The following is a 23,444-nucleotide window of genomic DNA, read 5'->3' on the forward strand; positions in this document are numbered from 1 at the left end:
ATGTTTGTGTGATACTGTAACAATTTTTTTCAAATTAATTTATCAAACTCAAACAGGAATAAAAAAACCCTTGTTTAATTACATATATATGGAAAGTGATTTTTGACGATTTTGTAGACGGCGTGAAATTCGTGAAATTTATTAATTACCTAAAAAAAAATTTTAGATAATAATAGAATAAATATTTCATCCATGATGACTATTTAAGTAAATTTAATTAATTTTCTATTAAAAAGCTTGATATGAACCATATGCAGAATTGCTCAGGTTTTCGAGTTTTTTTTTTAAAGAAACTTACTAAATTTGCTGTAATACAAATTTTATTTGGAAGGTATAGGTTTTAAAGAAATTAAAAGAATCAAGCTTTGTTTAATTCAAAATAAAATGAAGATTATTTTTTATCTTTGAAATCACCTTTTTAAAATATATCAGATTTTTTTCGGAATCCGTTAATGATATTTGATTATTTGGGTGGATAATTCCCGTGAACAATATTCAATAAATGAGAATACGCATGCCCACACTTTTTTTTTCAAAATATTGAAGAGCTCATCCATAAACCAGGTGGAAACTTTCAAATATTTCAAGTGTTTCGAGTATTTCGAGTATTTCAAGTATTTTAAGATTTTCAAATGTTTCAAGTATTCAAATATTAAAAAAATGCTAGTAATATTAATATTAAAGATGCTCAAATTAAAAATATATATTTTAATGCAATTAGTACCTATTAGCTACCTACTTCGGTTTTTCAAAAAGACCTCACTTCACAGACTCTGCCTCTAACAAATACTCATTTACAAAGCTGTGGACTCCAGCTAATAAAGATTACACAGAAAAAAAAAGTTGAATTTTGGAATGTTGAAAATTTGGTAGGTTGAATATTACCTCTTTATTTGTGTAATATTACATAAAAAATGTGTAAAAATGTGAACCTGATGAATATTCATCAAAAAATAATGAAAATTCATCATTTTCTGGGGTAAAATTAATCATTTTTTTTACCACAAAATCTGTCACCATTTCCTGATGAATATTACCATCATTTTTTTTCTGTGTAAGCGACTCCGACTCCGGTGTTCTAAAAGATCCTACTCCACACATTTTGTTTCAAAATATTGTAGAGCTCATCCATAAACTAGGTGGAAACTGTTATGAAAATCAGGAGATTTTTTTTTTGTGTCACGTTCAAATTTAAAGAAGATTTTTTAAGTTTGTAGTTTTTGTGATTTAAACATACACAGGAAAAAAATGATGGTAATATTCATCAGGAAATGGTGACAGATTTTGTGTCGAAAAAAATGATTGATTTTACCTAAGGAAATGATGAATTTTCATCAGTTTTTGATGAATATTCATCAGATTCACATTTTTACACATTTAGGCCGTTGCAAATATTTTTTGAAGTTTATGTCCCTCGACTCTGACCAAAGTCGAGGGGGGGGGGGGGGCAAAAAAATAAAAAAGTTGAAAAATTTAAATTACAGGATGGATTCTTCTTGAAAAATCAATTTTTGCATAAGAGTTTAATAACAATTCATGTTATCATAACAAAATTTGTTATTTGTCTGATATTGATTGAAAGCAAAAACAACTTAGGAATAACATTTTTTTGTTATGGAAGAATACCTCAAACTGTTAATGGGATGGTCGGATTAGTTGTTAAAATAACAAAAAATAATAACAAAGATTTGTTCGAAGAATAACTTAAAATGTTATTAGTCTGTTATTACAATAACAATCCAATAACAAAAATTCATAATGACAAATAACAAATCTTGTTATAAATAACAGAAATTGTTATTGGCCTAGTATTTTCAAATATCAAAAAATATTATTCCCAAGTTATTTCCGTCTGCTCGGGAGGGTATTAAAATAACTTCGATCAAAATTTTCTAAATTTAGGTGAATTAATGAATTTCTTCCAGTAGTCAAATGAAACTCAATTATTAAAACATCAGAAATTACCCCAAAACAAGAAATTTCCGCTTCCAAAAATGAAAAGTCAACAAAAAATACCCTCCTTCGTAAAAACCCATTTAGTAGACAAAACAAATTGAATTAACTTCCATCAAAAACGCTCCTCACCACTGGAAAGGGTTTAAAATACCCCCTCTTCCTACGCTACCCTCTACCCATCCTGGACAACCCGACCTTGGCCCTCGGGGGACGGACCAATATCCATGACAACAAATAAATTCCGGGATCAAATGATTCGGACGAACGGTCGGACGTCCCTTCGCATAAAAAAAACCTCCCTCTAAGAGGACTTTCCAAACAATAACAAACATCCGTAGCGGCAAAAAAGGGGGAAAATCCCCTTTTTTATCGAAGGATCGTCTCCCGGAAACCGGACCACACTCTTTTTTACCAACTCGTCCCCGTAATTACGTTAAGTGGGCAGCGATTATTTTTGAGACTTGTTGTCTGGTGTGTGGGTTGAATTTCAAGGTGAAAGTCGTCACATCAAATTAAGCGTGCGCAACGTTTTGACAGCTCGCGGTAAAGATGGCCGCCGCCGTTTAGCTTAACCTCGAAATTTTGTTCCCTTTTTGTTATCGCTAATTGAGTCGTAAATTGGCCAGATTGCGGCCCCCGGTAGGTGGCCAATATTCTGGACCGTTTTTTTTTTGCCACACCTTCGACAAACGGCGCGCGTTCGGTTTTTGGGGTGAGAAGTGAAATTGATAATTGCACGCGGTGCCCAAATTACCCCGCGCGCGGTTTGCCCCGGGGGGCTGATTGGATGTGGATCTGGACCAAAGGGTCACTTTTTGGAGGTGGCACAGTGACCGTGATTATTTTGGGAGGGAGACCTTGGTCGAAGTTTTGATGAATTTGAGAAATTGCAATTTCTTTAGAAGAAGAACGCCATCTGGTGGCATTTTTTGAAAACCGCCTCAAGGTAGGCAACTCCTATCCAAAGAAGACACTTCCACGAATTTATCATTCTTTCCACAGACGAATCTCAGCAAAAGTCAACAACCTGCTCCTCCAACCAAAGCCAGCAAAAATCCAGAAAACGAAACCGGATAAACTGATCAATCAATTCCATTACTGTGTCTGCGCCTTCGTCTTATCCCCGGCAGGGCTTCCTGTCCAATCAAATCTTGCCTCACCCCTGAGAGAGAGAGAGAGGATTTCATTCACTTTCCGCCAAGGAACGGACGAAAATCTACAAGAAGCACCGCAAACACTCCGGAAACCGGTACCTAGAGTGGCTGGCCCGAGAGCCTGGACCAAGAACTCGCTCCCAAACACAGGAAGAGGAGAGAGACTATAATAACAATCAATTTATAGCGAGATTAGTGCCGGTTGAATGGCCTAATATTGTAATGCCGCTATCGGTTGGTGAACAGCAGCCAACTCCGAACTAGCCTAGTCCTGGGAGGGGCGAGTATTGTTTCTAGGTGCCTGCGGCACCGGCCACCAGAGGACTCTGGCGAGGTGGAAGGGGGAAACAAACACAGGAAATGGCTGATAAAGTCCTTGTCGTTGCTGTGGGACTTTCGCCGTGGTCCGGCGTTTGCTGGAACTGGGAACTGGGTCCTGGAGGGAGAAAAGCGCTACAAACATTTATACTTTATGTCCGGAGAAGCCAGTTGGGTCCGATTGTGAGTTATGTAGGTGGCGCGACCGGCGAGACATTGCATTGTTTTGGAAGGGAGGTAGGGATTTCAGAACGTTTTCAATTTTTTAATCATTTTTGTCATTTACTTAATTTTCTCAATTTTCTATTTTTTTTTTTAATTTTCTTAATTTTTTCAACTTTTTTAATTTTTACCTTTCTTAATTTTCTTAATATTCTTATTTTTCTTAATTTTCTTAATTTTCTTAATTTTCTTACTTTTCTTAATTTTCTTAATTTTCTTAATTTTCTTAATTTTCTTAATTTTCTTAATTTTCTTAATTTTCTTAATTTTCTTAATTTTCTTAATTTTCTTAATTTTCTTAATTTTCTTAATTTTCTTAATTTTCTTAATTTTCTTAATTTTCTTAATTTTCTTAATTTTCTTAATTTTCTTAATTTTCTTAATTTTCTTAATTTTCTAAATTTTCTAAATTTTCTAAATTTTCTAAATTTTCTAAATTTTCTATTTTTTCTAAATTTTTTTAACTTTCTTAATTTTTTAACTTTTTTAAAAAATTTTCTTAATTTTCTTAATTTTCTTAATTTTCTTAATTTTCTTAATTTTCTTAATTTTCTTAATTTTCTTAATTTTCTTAATTTTCTTAATTTTCTTAATTTTCTTAATTTTCTTAATTTTCTTAATTTTCTTAATTTTCTTAATTTTCTTAATTTTTTTAATTTTCTTAATTTTCTTAATTTTCTTAATTTTCTTAATTTTCTTAATTTTCTTAATTTTCTTAATTTTCTTAATTTTCTTAATTTTCTTAATTTTCTTAATTTTCTTAATTTTCTTAATTTTCTTAATTTTCTTAATTTTCTTAATTTTCTTAATTTTCTTAATTTTCTAAATTTTCTAAATTTTCTAAATTTTCTAAATTTTCTAAATTTTCTAAATTTTCTAAATTTTCTAAATTTTCTAAATTTTCTAAATTTTCTAAATTTTCTAAATTTTCTAAATTTTCTAAATTTTCTAAATTTTCTAAATTTTCTAAATATTCTAAATTTTCTAAATTTTCTTAATTTTCTAAATTTTCTAAATTTTCTAAATTTTCTAAATTTTCTAAATTTTCTAAATTTTCTAAATTTTCTAAATTTTCTAAATTTTCTAAATTTTCTAAATTTTCTAAATTTTCTAAATTTTCTAAATTTTCTAAATTTTCTAAATTTTCTAAATTTTCTAAATTTTCTAAATTTTCTAAATTTTCTAAATTTTCTAAATTTTCTATTTTTTCTAAATTTTTTTAACTTTCTTAATTTTTTAACTTTTTTAAAAAATTTTCTTAATTTTCTTAATTTTCTTAATTTTCTTAATTTTCTTAATTTTCTTAATTTTCTTAATTTTCTTGATTTTCTTAATTTTCTTAATTTTCTTAATTTTCTTAATTTTCTTAATTTTCTTAATTTTCTTAATTTTCTTAATTTTCTTAATTTTTTTAATTTTCTTAATTTTCTTAATTTTCTTAATTTTCTTAATTTTCTTAATTTTCTTAATTTTCTTAATTTTCTTAATTTTCTTAATTTTCTTAATTTTCTTAATTTTCTTAATTTTCTTAATTTTCTTAATTTTCTTAATTTTCTTAATTTTCTTAATTTTCTTAATTTTCTTAATTTTCTTAATTTTCTTAATTTTCTTAATTTTCTTAATTTTCTTAATTTTCTTAATTTTCTTAATTTTCTTAATTTTCTTAATTTTCATAATTATCTTAATATTCTCAATTTTCTAAATTTTCTAAATTTTCTAAATTTTCTGAATTTTTTAAATTTTCTAAATTTTCTAAATTTTCTAAATTTTCAAAATTTTTTAAATTTTCTAAATTTTCTTAATTTTCTAAAGTTTCTAAATTTTCTAAATTTTCTAAATTTTCTAAATTTTCTAAATTTTCTAAATTTTCTAAATTTTCTAAATTTTCTAAATTTTCTAAATTTTCTAAATTTTCTAAATTTTCTAAATTTTCTAAATTTTCTAAATTTTCTATTTTTTCTAAATTTTTTTAACTTTCTTAATTTTTTAACTTTTTTAAAATTTTTTCTTAATTTTCTTAATTTTCTTAATTTTCTTAATTTTCTTAATTTTCTTAATTTTCTTAATTTTCTTAATTTTCTTAATTTTCTTAATTTTAGCATAGCATAGCATTGGTGTCTACCCGTAGTTGCTACTCTGTTATTGACCAGGACCTCCAAGAATTGCTCCGTGGACCACAGATGAAGAGTAGGTACCAATCATCACCACTTCGCAACTTTCAAATGTCCCTATCATGCTAGCCAATCACAGCGCCGGCCACGACCAGTGGTAAGACACGGGGGAAGTGGATAGGAATTTTAGTCCGATACTTGAGTGATGAAGACCGCTAAATCAGCTGCGTCTTCGACAAAGTATCACGTGAGGTTTGAGGGTGTTAGTAAGATGGGTGTGAAGCCAGGATTCACCGTGGTAAGTGATGCGGCCGGTCAAATCTATTTATAGTCCTTAATTCTTCGTATGTTCTTGGATTCATCTTGAAAGCTTTTCCAATTCGGTTCACCAAGCTTTTGTGGTGAATTCTGGTCGTGTTGAAAGTTCAATATTCGCCTAACAATTATGCAACCAGTAAGGTAAATGTCCTTGAATTCAACTTGCATTCAATATTGCATTTCCTGTTCTTAGGTTCACACAGATTCCAATCAAGTTTCTTGGATTCTTATAGCATTCTTAATTCTTCTAGACAACTAAGCCTCGATGGTCTGGGGGTTAGCATTTTTGTCTAATGACCCAAAGGACGGGGGATCGAACCCCGCCGCGAGCTAATGAATTTTTCGTTCATATTCAAGTGTTCAGAATTATTCCTTCTTTCCATAATTTCTCGATAGGGGCAGATGGGAATCGAACCCAGAAGAACCTTCCGCTTACAATGCGAACAGCGTAACCATTCAGCCACGCCTACCCCCAATTTTCTTAATTTTCTTAATTTTCTTAATTTTCTTAATTTTCTTAATTTTCTTAATTTTCTTAATTTTCTTAATTTTCTTAATTTTCTTAATTTTCTTAATTTTCTTAATTTTCTTAATTTTCTTAATTTTCTTAATTTTCTTAATTTTCTTAATTTTCTTAATTTTCTTAATTTTCTTAATTTTCTTAATTTTCTTAATTTTCTTAATTTTCTTAATTTTCATAATTATCTTAATATTCTCAATTTTCTAAATTTTCTAAATTTTCTAAATTTTCTGAATTTTTTAAATTTTCTAAATTTTCTAAATTTTCTAAATTTTCAAAATTTTTTAAATTTTCTAAATTTTCTTAAATTTCTAAAGTTTCTAAATTTTCTAAATTTTCTAAATTTTCTAAATTTTCTAAATTTTCTAAATTTTCTAAATTTTCTAAATTTTCTAAATTTTCTAAATTTTCTAAATTTTCTAAATTTTCTAAATTTTCTAAATTTTCTAAATTTTCTAAATTTTCTAAATTTTCTAAATTTTCTAAATTTTCTAAATTTTCTAAATTTTCTATTTTTTCTAAATTTTTTTAACTTTCTTAATTTTTTAACTTTTTTAAAAAATTTTCTTAATTTTCTTAATTTTCTTAATTTTCTTAATTTTCTTAATTTTCTAAATTTTCTAAATTTTCTAAATTTTCTAAATTTTCTAAATTTTCTAAATTTTCTAAATTTTCTAAATTTTCTAAATTTTCTAAATTTTCTAAATTTTCTAAATTTTCTATTTTTTCTAAATTTTTTTAACTTTCTTAATTTTTTAACTTTTTTAAAAAATTTTCTTAATTTTCTTAATTTTCTTAATTTTCTTAATTTTCTTAATTTTCTTAATTTTCTTAATTTTCTTAATTTTCTTAATTTTCTTAATTTTCTTAATTTTCTTAATTTTCTTAATTTTCTTAATTTTCTTAATTTTCTTAATTTTCTTAATTTTCTTAATTTTCTTAATTTTTTTAATTTTCTTAATTTTCTTAATTTTCTTAATTTTCTTAATTTTCTTAATTTTCTTAATTTTCTTAATTTTCTTAATTTTCTTAATTTTCTTAATTTTCTTAATTTTCTTAATTTTCTTAATTTTCTTAATTTTCTTAATTTTCTTAATTTTCTTAATTTTCTTAATTTTCTTAATTTTCTTAATTTTCTTAATTTTCTTAATTTTCTTAATTTTCTTAATTTTCTTAATTTTCTTAATTTTCTTAATTTTCTTAATTTTCTAAATTTTCTTAATTTTCTTAATTTTCTTAACTTTTTCTCTTAAATGACAAAAATGACAAAAATGACAAAAATGACAAAAATGACAAAATGACAAAAATGACAAAAATGACAAAAATGACAAAAATGACAAAATGACAAAAATGACAAAAATGACAAAAATGACAAAAATGACAAAAATGACAAAAATGACAAAAATTACAAAAATTACAAAAATTACAAAAATTACAAAAATTACAAAAATTACAAAAATTACAAAAATTACAAAAATTACAAAAATTACAAAAATTACAAAAATTACAAAAATTACAAAAATTACAAAAATTACAAAAATTACAAAAATTACAAAAATTACAAAAATTACAAAAATTACAAAAATTACAAAAATTACAAAAATTACAAAAATTACAAAAATTACAAAAATTACAAAAATTACAAAAATTACAAAAATTATAAAAATTACAAAAATTACAAAAATTACAAAAATTACAAAAATTACAAAAATTACAAAAATTACAAAAATTACAAAAATTACAAAAATTACAAAAATTACAAAAATACAAAATTACAAAAATTACAAAAATTACAAAAATTACAAAAATTACAAAAATTACAAAAATTACAAAAATTACAAAAATTACAAAAATTACAAAAATTACAAAAATTACAAAAATTACAAAAATACAAAATACAAAAATTACAAAAATTACAAAAATTACAAAAATTACAAAAATTACAAAAATACTAAAATACTAAAATTACAAAAATTACAAAAATTACAAAAATTACAAAAATTACAAAAATTACAAAAATTACAAAAATTACAAAAATTACAAAAATTACAAAAATTACAAAAATTACAAAAATTACAAAAATTACAAAAATTACAAAAATTACAAAAATTAAAAAAATTACAAAAATTACAAAAATTACAAAAATTACAAAAATTACAAAAATTACAAAAATTACAAAAATTACAAAAATTACAAAAATTACAAAAATTACAAAAATTACAAAAATTACAAAAATTACAAAAATTACAAAAATTACAAAAATTACAAAAATTACAAAAATTAAAAAATTACAAAAATTACAAAAATTACAAAAATTACAAAAATTACAAAAAATACAAAAATTACAAAAATTACAAAAATTACAAAAATTACAAAAATTACAAAAATTACAAAAATTACAAAAATTACAAAAATTACAAAAATTACAAAAATTACAAAAATTACAAAAATTACAAAAATTACAAAATTTACAAAAATTACAAAAATTACAAAAATTACAAAAATTACAAAAATTACAAAAATTACAAAAATTACAAAAAATATAAAAATGACAAAAATGACAAAAATGACAAAAATGACAAAAATTACAAAAATTACAAAAATTACAAAAATTACAAAAATTACAAAAATTACAAAAATTACAAAAATTACAAAAATTACAAAAATTACAAAAATTACAAAAATTACAAAAAGTACAAAAATTACAAAAATTACAAAAATTACAAAAATTACAAAAATTACAAAAATTACAAAAAATTACAAAAATTACAAAAATTACAAAAATTACAAAAATTACAAAAATTACAAAAATTACAAAAATTACAAAAATTACAAAAATTACAAAAATTACAAAAATTACAAAAAATACAAAAATTACAAAAATTACAAAAATTACAAAAATTACAAAAATTACAAAAATTACAAAAATTACAAAAATTACAAACATTACAAAAATTACAAAAATTACAAAAATTACAAAAATTACAAAAATTACAAAAATTACAAAAATTACAAAAATTACAAAAAATTACAAAAATTACAAAAATTACAAAAATTACAAAAATTACAAAAATTACAAAAATTACAAAAATTACAAAAATTACAAAAATTACAAAAATTACAAAAATTACAAAAATTACAAAAATTACAAAAATTACAAAAATTACAAAAATTACAAAAATTACAAAAATTACAAAAATTACAAAAATTACAAAAATTACAAAAATTACAAAAATTACAAAAATTACAAAAATTACAAAAATTACAAAAATAACAAAAATTACAAAAATTACAAAAATTACAAAAATTACAAAAATTACAAAAATTACAAAAATGACAAAAATGACAAAAATGACAAAAATGACAAAAATGACAAAAATGACAAAAATGACAAAAATGACAAAAATGACAAAAATGACAAAAATGACAAAAATGACAAAAATGACAAAAATGACAAAAATGACAAAAATGACAAAAATGACAAAAATGACAAAAATGACAAAAATGACAAAAATGACAAAAATGACAAAAATGACAAAAATGACAAAAATGACAAAAATGACAAAAATGACAAAAATGACAAAAATGACAAAAATGACAAAAATGACAAAAATGACAAAAATGACAAAAATGACAAAAATGACAAAAATGACAAAAATGACAAAAATGACAAAAATGACAAAAATGACAAAAATGACAAAAATGACAAAAATGACAAAAATGACAAAAATGACAAAAATGACAAAAATGACAAAAATGACAAAAATGACAAAAATGACAAAAATGACAAAAATGACAAAAATGACAAAAATGACAAAAATGACAAAAATGACAAAAATGACAAAAATGACAAAAATGACAAAAATGACAAAAATGACAAAAATGACAAAAATGACAAAAATGACAAAAATGACAATTTTGACAATTTTGACAATTTTGACAATTTTGACAATTTTGACAATTTTGACAATTTTGACAATTTTGACAATTTTGACAATTTTGACAATTTTGACAATTTTGACAATTTTGACAATTTTGACAATTTTGACAATTTTGACAATTTTGACAATTTTGACAATTTTGACAATTTTGACAATTTTGACAATTTTGACAATTTTGACAATTTTGACAATTTTGACAATTTTGACAATTTTGACAATTTTGACAATTTTGACAATTTTGACAATTTTGACAATTTTGACAATTTTGACAATTTTGACAATTTTGACAATTTTGACAATTTTGACAATTTTGACAATTTTGACAATTTTGACAATTTTGACAATTTTGACAATTTTGACAATTTTAATTATAATTTTGTCATCGCAACCCTGTTTCTGCTTCACCCAAAAGTCCCTTGCTGCTTGCATCAGCCCAATGAACCTCTGTAGTGACAACATTCGAGGGGGGAGCCTACCCGGACAGGACAAGCCCCGATTAGCTCCGGGAGTGTCCTGCTGTTCGAAAATCGCCAATGTTGTGTGCGCCTCCCTGAACCAGGACCTCGAAAAGGGATGACCAAAATATGCTTTTAAGCTTTTCCCCGCCATAAATCATTTTTACAGCCATTTTGCATTTCCCTTCCTTTCTACTTCTCGTTTTCCCTGGTCACTTAGAGAGAAGGCAGGAGAGTCTGGAGTTGAGTTGGGTACAAACCGAACGACGTTAGGATAGTCCCTAAAATTGAAATCATGACATTAATAGTGATAAATTGTTTATGATCTGGGGCCGTGTTTTTCGCACCGAATTTTTCTTTTTTTTCAGCGCTCACTTCTCTTTCGAAAGCTATCGGCCTCATTTGGCGAGGAAAACTGTGCTTGGAGCTTTTCCCCGGCTCGTTTTCCGCAATTATCAGCTTTTAGTCGGGGAGAGCCTCCCGACGACGATGAAGAGGGTTCATAAATTGGAGTGGGTGTGAAATATTGGTTGGGAAATCGATTTCGAGCTTCTTCGTTTTGACCACTCAATTATTTTATGTATCATGTCTATAGGCAGTGTTCCCAGAATTTCAGTAAGTTTATCATAAACCCCAATATTATATCTTGGTGCAGGGTTGCCAGATCTTTAGATAATGCGACAATTTTACCAAATTTTAATTTTATCTAAGTATCAATAACATTAGACAGGGTTGCCAGATTTTCAAAGTTTTTTTTTCTCATTTGAAAGAAATTTTCAAATCTATATGCAAACTTTGTCGCGTTTTATTTAAGACTGGATGAAATATAAAATTTTGCCTTCACCCCTTTGATATCAACTTTCAAAACAGAAATATGTTAATTACGGCATTATCTTGAAATGTCTTGAAACATTGTCATCATGCACTTTACCTTACATTACATACTTAAGCCTCTCCCCACCCCTTCCCCCTCAACATGATCCACCACATAATGACCAAAGTTTGTTCTTCGACTTGCCCATTTCTCTCTTATCTCCATTTCTTGGGGTCATTTTTCGTGTGTACTTTTGCTCTTTCTCTCCTTTTTTTTTTCTTCTCTCCTGTTGCGCTCCATGTTCCTTCCCGACCAGGGCAGTTACTTTCGCGACGCGCGAAACTAATAAAAACATAGTTAACTGTACATTTTGTGTTCTCGCTCTCTCTCCCTCTCTACCTCTCTGTTTTATGAAGCGCTCTTTCACCGCGATTCACTGCCTTATTGAAGGGGGGGAGGGCAAGGGAGTTTAACGGATTAGGTTAGGCAAAATATTTAAGAAATTCTATTTTGTTTTTTTCCTGAAAATTGTTTTTTACGTTCTTATAAATTATAATTTTTAATGTTTTCTCAATATTTTATAAGGTTTAATAGTTTTTAATACTTTTTCTGTCATTTCTTTTTGATTTATCATTTAAAAACTTGTAAATTATAAAACACATTTTTAAATGTTCTGGCAACCCTGTCTTAAGATAAGTGCAGATTGCATTTACAAAAAAATAATTTACATTTTTAAACCAAAAAAAAAAATTAAGCCAATGACTCAGTAAATTTGGTTAAAAATAATATTCGGATCAATTATGTGACCATTCGCTGAGCCACAAAATTGGATGATATGGCAACCCTGTCCCAAGATAAAAGCACTTAACGTTATTAAATAAGACCTTTATTCATAAAAAAAAACTTTTAATAAAAAAAAAACATTCTTTTTATACTCTTATTATGCATCCACTTCAGTGCTGAAAAGTACAATTTTTCAGCACTTATACTGAAAAGTTATACTTTTCGTTACTGTTTTGGAGTTTGAAAAATGTAAAATATCTTGAGATTTTTTTAAAAGGGCAACATATGAAAGACAATAGCTTATAGGACCACACCTACATTCAAACCTCCCTGGCAGTTTCGTCGATCATTCTTAAGCAGTGTTTAACCAAAGTTTAAGCAAGGTGAACCCGGCAGACCTCAAGAATGCGTTTGCCTACAGAGAGAAAGAAAATTCAGAGAGACATAGCCTGAAAGTGTACGCAATGTTTGAGAGGTTAAGCTGATGTTCGACGACGACGATCACGAGCCACTTTAATGACCATCAGGTTAAGGGAAGGGAGGAGAGGTTGCCTTTTATAGACATCTTCCGGTGCGCGGACTGGATTGATCCGACAGATTAGAATCGACGGAGATTCGGGCGTGTCCGAGCCTGATTTTGGGCGGGTGATTGCTTCTGGAGCAGGAATCGACGATAAAGGAAGTTTGGAGATTGAAGTTAACGGTTGCGGGTTTGGTTTGGACCACTTTTGCTGAGATTGGGCCAGACATTTTCATGAATTCGTATAAGCGCATTGACATTAATACTAAAAACTAAATAATATTATTTTAAAACCAAAAATAAAATTCATATGAAAACTTTTTGTTTTCCAAATCGAAAAACAGTAACATTAATTTACATGGAAAATTTATACAAAGAAAATTATGTTTGCTAATTTTTAAAACCATTTTTGTGACTAAAAATGTGTTTTCCAATTAAAAATCATTTATTTTTGAATTTAAATTCTATTTTTTCTGAATTCTAGAAAACGCAAATAAAAGATTTAAAAAATTAGTGAATATGTAACAAAATTGTGAAATATAACAAAAAATGTTCATAAAGTTGACATCGTCTTTTGATCTAAAATCAAATTTTCAATCGAAAACTACACAGTAAAAAAATCATGGTAATATTTCCTCTGGGAATGAGTGCATCTTTTATGTCAGGAAAAATGTGTAATTTTACATCTAAAAATGTGTAAATTTACCTCTGTGCAATTCTCTACGAAATCGAACATTTTTTTAAATTTTTAATTTTTGTATTTTTTAATGTGGCTGAAACTTTTATGGTGCTTTCGGTATGCCCAAAGAAGCCATTTTGCATCATTAGTTTTTTTCCATACAAATTTGGCAGCTGCCCATACAAAAATGATGTAGGAAAATTCAAAAATCTGTATCATTTGAAGGAATTTTTTGATCGATTTGGTGTCTTGAGCAAAGTTGTAGCTATGGATAAGGAATACACTGAAAAAATATGAAACACGGCAAAAAAAATTGTTGATTTTTTTTTTTAACTTTTTGTCACTTAAACATTATTTGCAAAAAAAAATTATATGTTTTAGGGGACATCAAATGCCAAATTTTCAAAAAAATTCCAGGTTGCACAGAAAAAAAAATCATGGTAATATTACATCTGGGAAGGGGTACATCTTTTTATGTCAGAAAAAGGTGTAATTTTACCTCTGGAAATGTGTAATTTTACCACTTTTCTGGTGTAATGTCACTTTTTCAGTCTAAATTGAGGTAAAATTACATCATAAAAGAGGTAATATTCAACCTTCCAAAATTACAGCTTCCAAATTTACATTATTTTTTTCTGTGTGTGCAAAAAATCTTTGAAAGAGTTATAAATTTTTGAATCAACACTGATTATTTTAAGAAATCAAAATATTGGTCGCAATTTTTTTTAACTTTGCAATTCAAAAAGTACTGCAGTGAAATTTTGATAAAGTGCGCCGTTTTCAAATCATAGCCATTTTTAGGTAACTTTATTGAAAATAGTCGAAGGTTTTCATTGTTTCTAAATAAGTGCACATGTTTGCCCACTTTTGAAAAAAAATATTTATGAAAGGCTGAGAAAATTCTCTTTATTTTGCTTTTTTGAACTTTGTTGATATGACCTTTAGTTGCTAAGATGTTTAAAAACAGGTTTAAAAACAGGAAAATTGATGTTTTGCTAATTCTCACCCAAACAACCCACCAATTTTTAACGTCGATGTCTCAGCAACTAATGGTCCGAATCACAAAAATAAAATTTGAAACATTCGTAAAATTTTCCGATCCTTTCGAAAACAATATTTTTAAAATTTTCAAATCAAGACTAACATTTCAAAAGGGCCAAACATTCAATATTATGCCCATTTGAAATGTTAGTCTTGATTTAAAATTTTTGAAAGTATTTTTTTCGAAAAGATCGAAAAATTTCACGAATGTTTCATATTTTAACATTGTAAATCGGACTATTAGTTGCTGAGATATCGACATTAGAAAATAGTGGGCTGTTAGGGTGAGACTTAGAAAACATCAATTTTCCTGTTTTTAAACACTTGCATGGCAATATCTCAGCAACTAAGGGTCGTATCAACAAAGTCCGGAAAAGCAAAATATAGAGAATTTTCTCAGCATTCCAAAAATATTTTTTTTCAAAATTGAGCAAACATGTGCACTAATTTAAAAAAATGAAAAACTTCGATTATTTTCAAAAAAGTCACCTAAAAATGGATTTAACTTGAAAACGGTGCACTTTATCGAAATTTCACTAAAGTACTTTTTGATTGCAAATTTAATTTATATCAAAAAATGAAGTTGAAAATTTTTTACGACCAATATTTCGATTTTTTGAAAAAATCAGTATTGATTAAAAAATTCATAATTCGGTCAAAGATTTTTTGCACAGCTTGGAAATTTCTGAAAAGTTGGCATTTGATGTCCTCTAAAACATATCAAAAAAAAAAAAAATAAAATTAAAAATAGTGTTTTTTTGCAAATCAAGTTTTAGTGACAAAAAGTGAAATTAAAAATCACCAAAATTTTTTTTACCGTGTATCATTTTTTTTCAGTGTAGTCCTTATCCATATCTACAACTTTGCCGAAGACACCAAATCGATCAAAAAACTCCTTCAAAAGATACAGATTTTTGAATTTTCATACATAATTTTTGTATGGACAGCTGCCAAATTTGTATGGAAAATTATATGGACAAACTAATGATGCAAAATGGCTTCTCTGGGCATACCAAAGGCGATTAAAAAATACAAAGAAAATCGAATTACCGAAATCTGAGTGAAATGCTCATCTTTTTCGTTGTAATGCCACTGTTTCAGTCTAAATTGAGGTAAAATTACATCATAAAAGAGGTAATATTAATCCTTCCAATGTTACACCTTACAAACTTATACAATTTTTTTCTGTGCACAATTTTCAAGTAATAGCCAATTTAAAAAAAGAAAATGTTTTGTAGTTTTAAAATTGGTCTTGCTTGCCCATTTTTGATAAAAAATATTTTCAAAAATTCCTATGTTATTGAGATATGGATATGCAAGAAAAAAAAACAATAAAAAAGTTTCAACCAGATTAAAAAATATAAAAATTTCAAATTAGAAATGAAATGGCTCATTTCACAAATGAATTGCTCATGCACTTCCTTCAAATCTGCATTTTGTAAGTGGAATACATTTCACTATCAGTTATTAGAAGTTTCTTTCATACGAAGGGTATGAAAAAGTAATTGTGGATAGTCGAACAGAGATTTGCAATTCCACTATTACAAACTTTATTATTTTCCGATTTCCAAATTTTATTTCAAGTTTAGGGCACCTTTTATTTTTTAATTTTGTTTTTTTAACCACAGATATACAAATGATATAAAATTTTAATAAATCCTTCATAAATTAATTGATATTTTGCAATTGCTTAATAGAAGCATAACTGAAAAAATATGTGATTAAGTTGCTCAACATTTTTGAAAATTAGGCTTGAAATTTGGAATTAAGTTTTTTATCCCCCACCCCTTCCTCCCCCTCTTCAAATTTACCTAAAATTTTAAATGAAATTATTACTATCCTTATTCTTGCTATGAAATTTGAATTCATTTTCCCATAATTAGTCAAATTTGAGAGTTAGTTTGCCAAATTATTATCAAATTCCTAATTTTGGCCACAAGTTTTGAAAACATAATCCCAGATCAATTTAAGGTCAATTTTGGGATCACTTTAGTTCAACGATTGAAAATAATTAACAAAAATAAAATATTTAAAAAAAATCGTTGATTCAAATATCCAAGTGAATTTTTGGAAAATAAAAACTTTGGATAATCGAGTCTGTGAAAAACAAAGAGAACAGTAAAAATAATAAACCATGGTTTCAATACTTCAAAAAAAAAAAAACGAAATTGTATCGAAATTGTTGTTTTACAATCATTAGTTTTCAAAACATGTAAGTTTGGAAAAAAAAATCGAAAACAAATCTTTTCATAAATTCAATACAATTTTAAACAGGTTGAATCCTGCTGAAAGTGAGTTTTAAACGTAAGAAAACGTATTTTAAATTGTTTTCTGTTGATTGCGTCTCTATGTTTATTAACATTCCAAAGATTGTATTAAATTGATTTGGTCCACCCAATTTTTATGAGCAATTCCTTGCCAAATAGGGAATCGGTTGTACCGGACCCTCTCCGATTTCAATGAAACTTTGTAGACATGTTATCCTACGCTTAAATAAGCCATTGTTGTGTATATGGAGCCAGTTTCACTCGATAATGACATTTGAGAAGGGCGTAAGTGTTTTAAATATTTTTGTATTTTTGAAATTAAATATTTCTGTATCTCGAAGCCGTTGCATCGTACCAAAAAGTGTTCAAAGACAAACTTGTAGGAAATTTGAAGGGCTTTCCGAAAAAAATACACTGAATGAAAAAAAATAACGCCATTTTTATGAGATTTTATGATTTTAAAGTTTAAAAGTCAAATTTGAAGGTGAGCCCACGATTTTTTTTTCGTTCTAAATTTTTGTGAAAATAGCCTAAGATGTTACAAAAAAGAGAGGTTCTTACCATCCACTGAACTACACTGAAAATAAATATTCTGTTTTCAGTTATGAGTAATGCAATTAGCTTATATCTGTGAGCCCATACTTCCAATTGAAATTGCCGAAAAATATTTAAATGTTTGATGATTTCCAAAATGGTTGTCAAATGACGTGGCATATATGGAAAACATTATAAAGTTAGTGTTTTGATTTGGAAACACTATTTTTTTTTAATTAAATTTTCTAGAAAATTGTAAATTTTGGAACTTTAGATTAAGTTCAAATAAACTTTATAAACGTTATAAACGTTGCTTTTCGATGACGTCAATGCGGCCCAACATTTTGCAATTTCCAACCGCCATTCAGGAACGCTAATTCAACCAAATTACGCAAACCAATTTGTAAAACCTTCAAGAGGCAGCTTCAAGCTGCCTCCAAATAGTGTCGTCAAAATTAACCTCTGACAACAGCTCTTGAAAAATCGAAATCTAATCGCTTCGGCGGCGATGATGTCAGCTTGTTCGATTCGCCCGGGCGTGATTTATGACAGGCACGGGAAAATTCTCACGCGATGCAATTTTTGCATCCATCCCGGTTCAAATCTCAAGGGTTTTATTGCCCCCTTTTGGCACATCAAATCGGAGATCCTCCTCAGCATCTTGTTTTTTTTTGTTGTTTTTTTGTGATTTGAAATAAACTCTTGTGCGCTTCCTAGATGATTGAAGAAGGAATGAAGCAACCATAAAAAAATAACGTTTCATTCATTGACTCATCGACACTCGAGATGCGTTTCTTAGCTCATCGCCACTTTTTAAGGTTCCTGGTGGCCATTTAGGTACACGTTTTTGCCATCTTTTGGATCAATTGTGTTGACAAACTGTGAAGAATAAAGATGTTTCCAACAATAAAAAAATACATTGAATTACATTGAATTAGATCAGATCTGAGTAGAGTAGAGTAGAGTAGATTGGGATTGAGATTGGGATTGGGATTGGGATTGGATTGGATTGGATTGGATTGGATTGGATTGGATTGGATTGGATTGGATTGGATTGGATTGGATTGGATTGGATTGGATTGGATTGGATTGGATTGGATTGGATTGGATTGGATTGGATTGGATTAAAACATGAATCTTTTCATGATTTTCGCATAAACTGAATTTATTTCAAAGACCAACATCAATCCCAGAATACCTCTTTCCTCCTTAATTTTTGTTTCCCAGACTGTCGAAAACCATTTTCCCTGGCTCGCTATTTGCTCACAAGTGCACAGCCATACTCTTGAAATGTGTTACCTTGTACCTCCCCTCCACATCCGGGACCACTGAAACTCTACCCTGGTAGCACTGGCCAGCAAGCCCTCTTGATCCTTTAATAACCGCACCAGACATTAAATATCCAGAAAATTTATTTACTTTCCCGTACTCGGTTTCCACTTCATGCTGGTGAAGCAGCGGGTGAAATTTCGAGAGCAAAAAAGTTCCTTTCGAAACACCCTGGATGAAACTCCAGCAAGAGGTGGATTTTAATTGAATTGAGAGTTTTTCCAGCACTTTCCCCCCCTTTTTTAAAGGGGTTTGGCACCGTCACTAAATGGAAAAGGGAAATACCTACGAGGTGGGAATGGGGCAGAGTTTGTTTCAAGGTCTCGGGAAGCGTTTTAAATTTAATGCTCCTAATTGAGAGGGGAGTTCAGGTTGAGATAAATTTGGATACGTTGCCCGGCGATGGTGACAGCTTTGAACGTTTAATTGAAAGTATGATGGAATGATATTCGAAAATCTCAATAACAAGTTACGGAAATCAGCATTTCGAAAATCATTAAATGATTCAGCATGACCAGATTTGCCAAAAAACAAGATTTAAAATTCAGATATTGGAATTTGTTTGTGTATAAAAATCAAAGAAAACCATTTCAGAATCATGTAGCAAACAAATTTCGGTTAATCTAGTGTGCTGAAAATTGTTATTGAGGAATTATTACAATGAAATAACAGTATTAAAACGTAATACATATTTAATTACAAATCTCAATTTGTAATTCTGAGTTACACAAATACGAAGATGTAATTAAGGATTACGTAATCTTTAATTACAAATATTTGTAATACCGAATTACAAAACTGCACCAACTAGCATTGTAACTTTTATGTTTAAAAAAAATCAGCAGGGAAGCCTGTGATATTTAAAACTCGCTAAGTGACCAGTTTGGTAGTTCTGTCCGATGGAAATTTTCTGTGCAGTCGTACGCCGCGATTAAAGCAAGTAGCCCTCGATTAATGCTCAATAAGCTAAACCTCAATACCTCATGGATGAGGCTCTGGGGGACTTTTTCGATTACAATAAATTCAGAACGTTTTGGATGACCTAAATCAACGCGTCGGCGTTATTTATTTCCCTTCAATCATGGATCTTGTGTAACTAACATATTTATTAGTTATTCATTTTGATAGTTCGCTTCAAACTTGTCTTCAATTGTTTGTGTTATTCCAAATAATAAACTGCTCCTGAAAATTTTAAGTTACCATTCTCGTTTATGACGGATCATAATTCGGCTGAACGATGCTGCATTAGTCCATCCGCTCCAATAGATGCCTTTTCCAGTTTCGTCGTTTGCTGAATATGGTCCGTTAAGAAAGCTGAAATTTAGTGGAATTAGTATTTTATTCTTTCGAATTTATATATAACGTACCAATGTCCACAATTGTAAAACCACCAGCCCCCCGAAAACTGGTCATCACATCCTATGTAACGATCATAAGTTTGAAATTCTCCTGCATGTAAGCCAAGTTTATCACCAATCGATCCACTGTAGCTTCCCAGTCGATATAATTTGTACTGATATGCTTCTTCAGAAATCTTAAACTCCTTATAACGCGCAAACCCATACCAACCCGTTTCATTTTTCAACTCAATCGCCAGCTCAAAGCTGCCACTGAGTGTGACTTGATAAAGCTTTTCCAGCCCTAGCCAAAACTCGGTCGATTCTCCAACCGCTCCAAAGCCATCCCGATACTCGACCCAGCTGCGGTTGAAATCCACCGAACCATCCACACGCTGCTGAAACACGAGCCACTTTCCGTACAGGGACTCGACGTCGCAGTACGCCGTGAACGGAACCGACTTGGTGGACAGTCGAAGCTCGTAAACGCCGGACGTGTGGGCTTCGTTGCAGGATTGTATGTAACGTCTTGGATTTTCCGTTATGGCGGTTGAAACTTGTTGACTGGAAAGCAGAATTTGTGGTAAAATTTTGTGTTGAATGATTAAAAATATCATTCATTTTTTACCCTTTTTGTAGTTGGTCAAAGTCGATTTCAATATATTGATCACTCAACTTACTGGAACTTGCCACATGAAATTGCACCAAACTGACCAAAATTAGTCCTAAGAAAACGTACATCCTGGTTAAGGTCATCTCTTCCAATGCAATGATTAAGCCAGACTGAATGATCATGCAGTAAAGGAATATTTGCACAATATTTGCTTATCAGCTGCACATTAAAAAAGCATGGTAATATTACATCTGGAAATATTCTTATATATCACAAAAAAATGTGTAATTTGACAATTTTGGCAATTTTGACTTTTTTGCTATTTTGACAATTTTGACAATTTTGACAATTTTGACAATTTTGACAATTTTGACAATTTTGACAATTTTGACAATTTCGACAATTTTGAACTTTCAAATGACAATTTGAACTACAAATTTTACACCTTCCAAATTTACACATTTTTTTACTGTGTGGGTTTGAAACAAAGTATTAAACATCGAGCGAGTTCTTGCCGTTCACGAATAAACACGTTATCAGTTGAAACGTGCAATGTAGGTTTCGTTTTCAACAAATTCAAAACTTCTTTCGATGAAAGTTGATTGAATTCCTTGAGTTATTGGGTTCATGCTACAAAAATCGACATTTTTCATGGCGATGCCAGTAAATGCTTTAGTTTCGTCAAGGTAGGATAAATGTGGGCTCCCTGAACACGTTCTTACCGGCAAAGTTGAACTTTAGTGAATTCCCTGCCAATAAATAAAATTGTAAATTTGTTTATAAAAGCTATGGATCCACGTTGAACAACCATGGGTGCGCATGGTTGCTTGAGATAATTCCATAGCATTCATACCCGGAGTTTACAATTTTCTTTATTGGTAGGGAATGCACTAAAATTCAATTATGTCGATTGGAGCATGTTCAGCAAGCCCACATTTGTCATACCTTGACGAAACTAAAGCGTTTACTGACATCAACTTCAGCAATGTCGAGTTGTGTCTTTTAAACGCCTACTTCCGATCCCCTCAGGCAAATCAGGGATCAGCTCGTATTGTAGTGTGAAGAAGATGACACGTTTCAACACCACGGATCAATTTACTCCTAGAAGGTAAACCTTCTGGCGGCCAACTGCTTAGCCTCTCCGACGAACAATCCAAAGGCGTGAGTTCGAATCCCATCGTTTTTGTTCATATTCATGATTTCAAATTTCCAGGGTTGTTACGGGAAAGTCGAAAAAAAATCCGCGCCAAATCCGCGCCGACCGAAACCTCAATCCGCGCGAAATCCGCGCCATATAAAAAAAACTGGGACCAACATTTAAGAAATGTTATTTCCAAAGAAAAAAACTAATACAGAAAGTATTTTATTAAAAATATGAAACTCGTTTTATGTTTGAAGGAATGAAAGCAAAAAATCCTTTTAAAAAATACCTCAAGAGACATCAAGAAAAAAGTCACCAAAAAAAATCCTTTTTGCAAATCAGGGGGACACTACAATAATTTTGACCAATATAAATAAAATAGAAAATTATAAACCAATATAAACAAAATTAAAAAATCTAATAAATGAAATTTTATCTTCAAAAATATAAGCTCAAACAAACCAAAATCTAAAATTTTAACCCTCTACAACCTAACCCCGCCTCTAGACGGGCTTCGATTTGAAAAATCGCCAAAAATCCATTTTTCAACCAATTTTTGATCTTTAAAAAGCACTGGAAAGAAGAACTCTTAAAATTTTAAAAAAATTCAGGGTTGGAAGTTTAACTTGTTTTATGTGACTTTGCCAATGTTTTTAAAAATGTCATTTTTTTAGGGGTCAACTTAGGGTGTGTTTTTCACTAACATTTTCAATATTTTCAGTAAAAAGAAGTATGCAGTAATTTTTGTAGTGTCCCAGACTATGCCTCTATGCATTTTTTTGCAATTTAAGTGATGATGGTGCGATTCTATAGCAGAAAATGTGAAAAACATGCAAAAAATTGAAAAAGTGACTGTAAAAACATGAAAAATTTAGATAGGCGAAATGTAATTATATTAGGTGGTAGAGTAGGCCAAATACAAACATAAACTAAACAAGATAAATGCAAATTAAAATACTAAAAATGACACATGAAAAACATAAAACAAGAGAAGTAAAGTTTTTCGTAGAACAAAAGTTGCTCAAAATGACCTCCTAAACACGGGAAAAATAAATATTTTCGAAAAAAAAATTTGGGCAGTAGAGGGTTAATATGATTAAATATTAGATTTCGAAATTCTAAAAATTCAAAATCTATGAATTTTAATACAGATTGTATTCCAAATTCCTCACTAAAATTTCATTTCGAAACAAATTGCATTTCCAATATTTGAAATATTTTCTTCTAAAAATTTAAGAATTTAAGAATTTAAAGTTTAAGAATTTAAGAATTTAAGATTTTAGAATTTAAGAATTTAAATTTTATTTGAGATTTTTGAGATTACCGTTTTTTTTTTGTTTGCAAATCTTGATTTTTTTAATTTCGATTTTTTTAATTTGCATTTTTCTTTA

At 28.6% G+C, this 23,444-nt stretch overlaps 2 protein-coding genes across 2 annotated transcripts in view; one reads left to right on the forward strand and one right to left on the reverse strand.

Annotated features, from left to right (window-relative positions):
• Nucleotides 1–23,444, forward strand: part of LOC120431108 (trafficking protein particle complex subunit 1) — a 370,102-nt gene that overhangs the window by 73,654 nt on the left and 273,004 nt on the right. The gene's annotated exons all lie outside the window — the stretch shown is intronic.
• On the reverse strand, nt 20,011–21,088 carry LOC120428551 (fibrinogen-like protein A). The gene is made up of 3 exons (XM_039593583.2): nt 20,928–21,088; nt 20,330–20,863; nt 20,011–20,276 (listed from the first exon to the last, which is right to left on the reverse strand). Exons 1-3 carry the CDS (start codon nt 21,053–21,055, stop codon nt 20,159–20,161), a joined length of 780 nt encoding a protein of 259 aa, XP_039449517.1. The 5' UTR covers nt 21,056–21,088; the 3' UTR covers nt 20,011–20,158.

The sequence above is a fragment of the Culex pipiens genome, chromosome 1 (assembly GCF_016801865.2).
Source record: "Culex pipiens pallens isolate TS chromosome 1, TS_CPP_V2, whole genome shotgun sequence".
In the NCBI taxonomy this organism is placed as follows: Eukaryota; Metazoa; Arthropoda; class Insecta; order Diptera; family Culicidae; genus Culex; species Culex pipiens.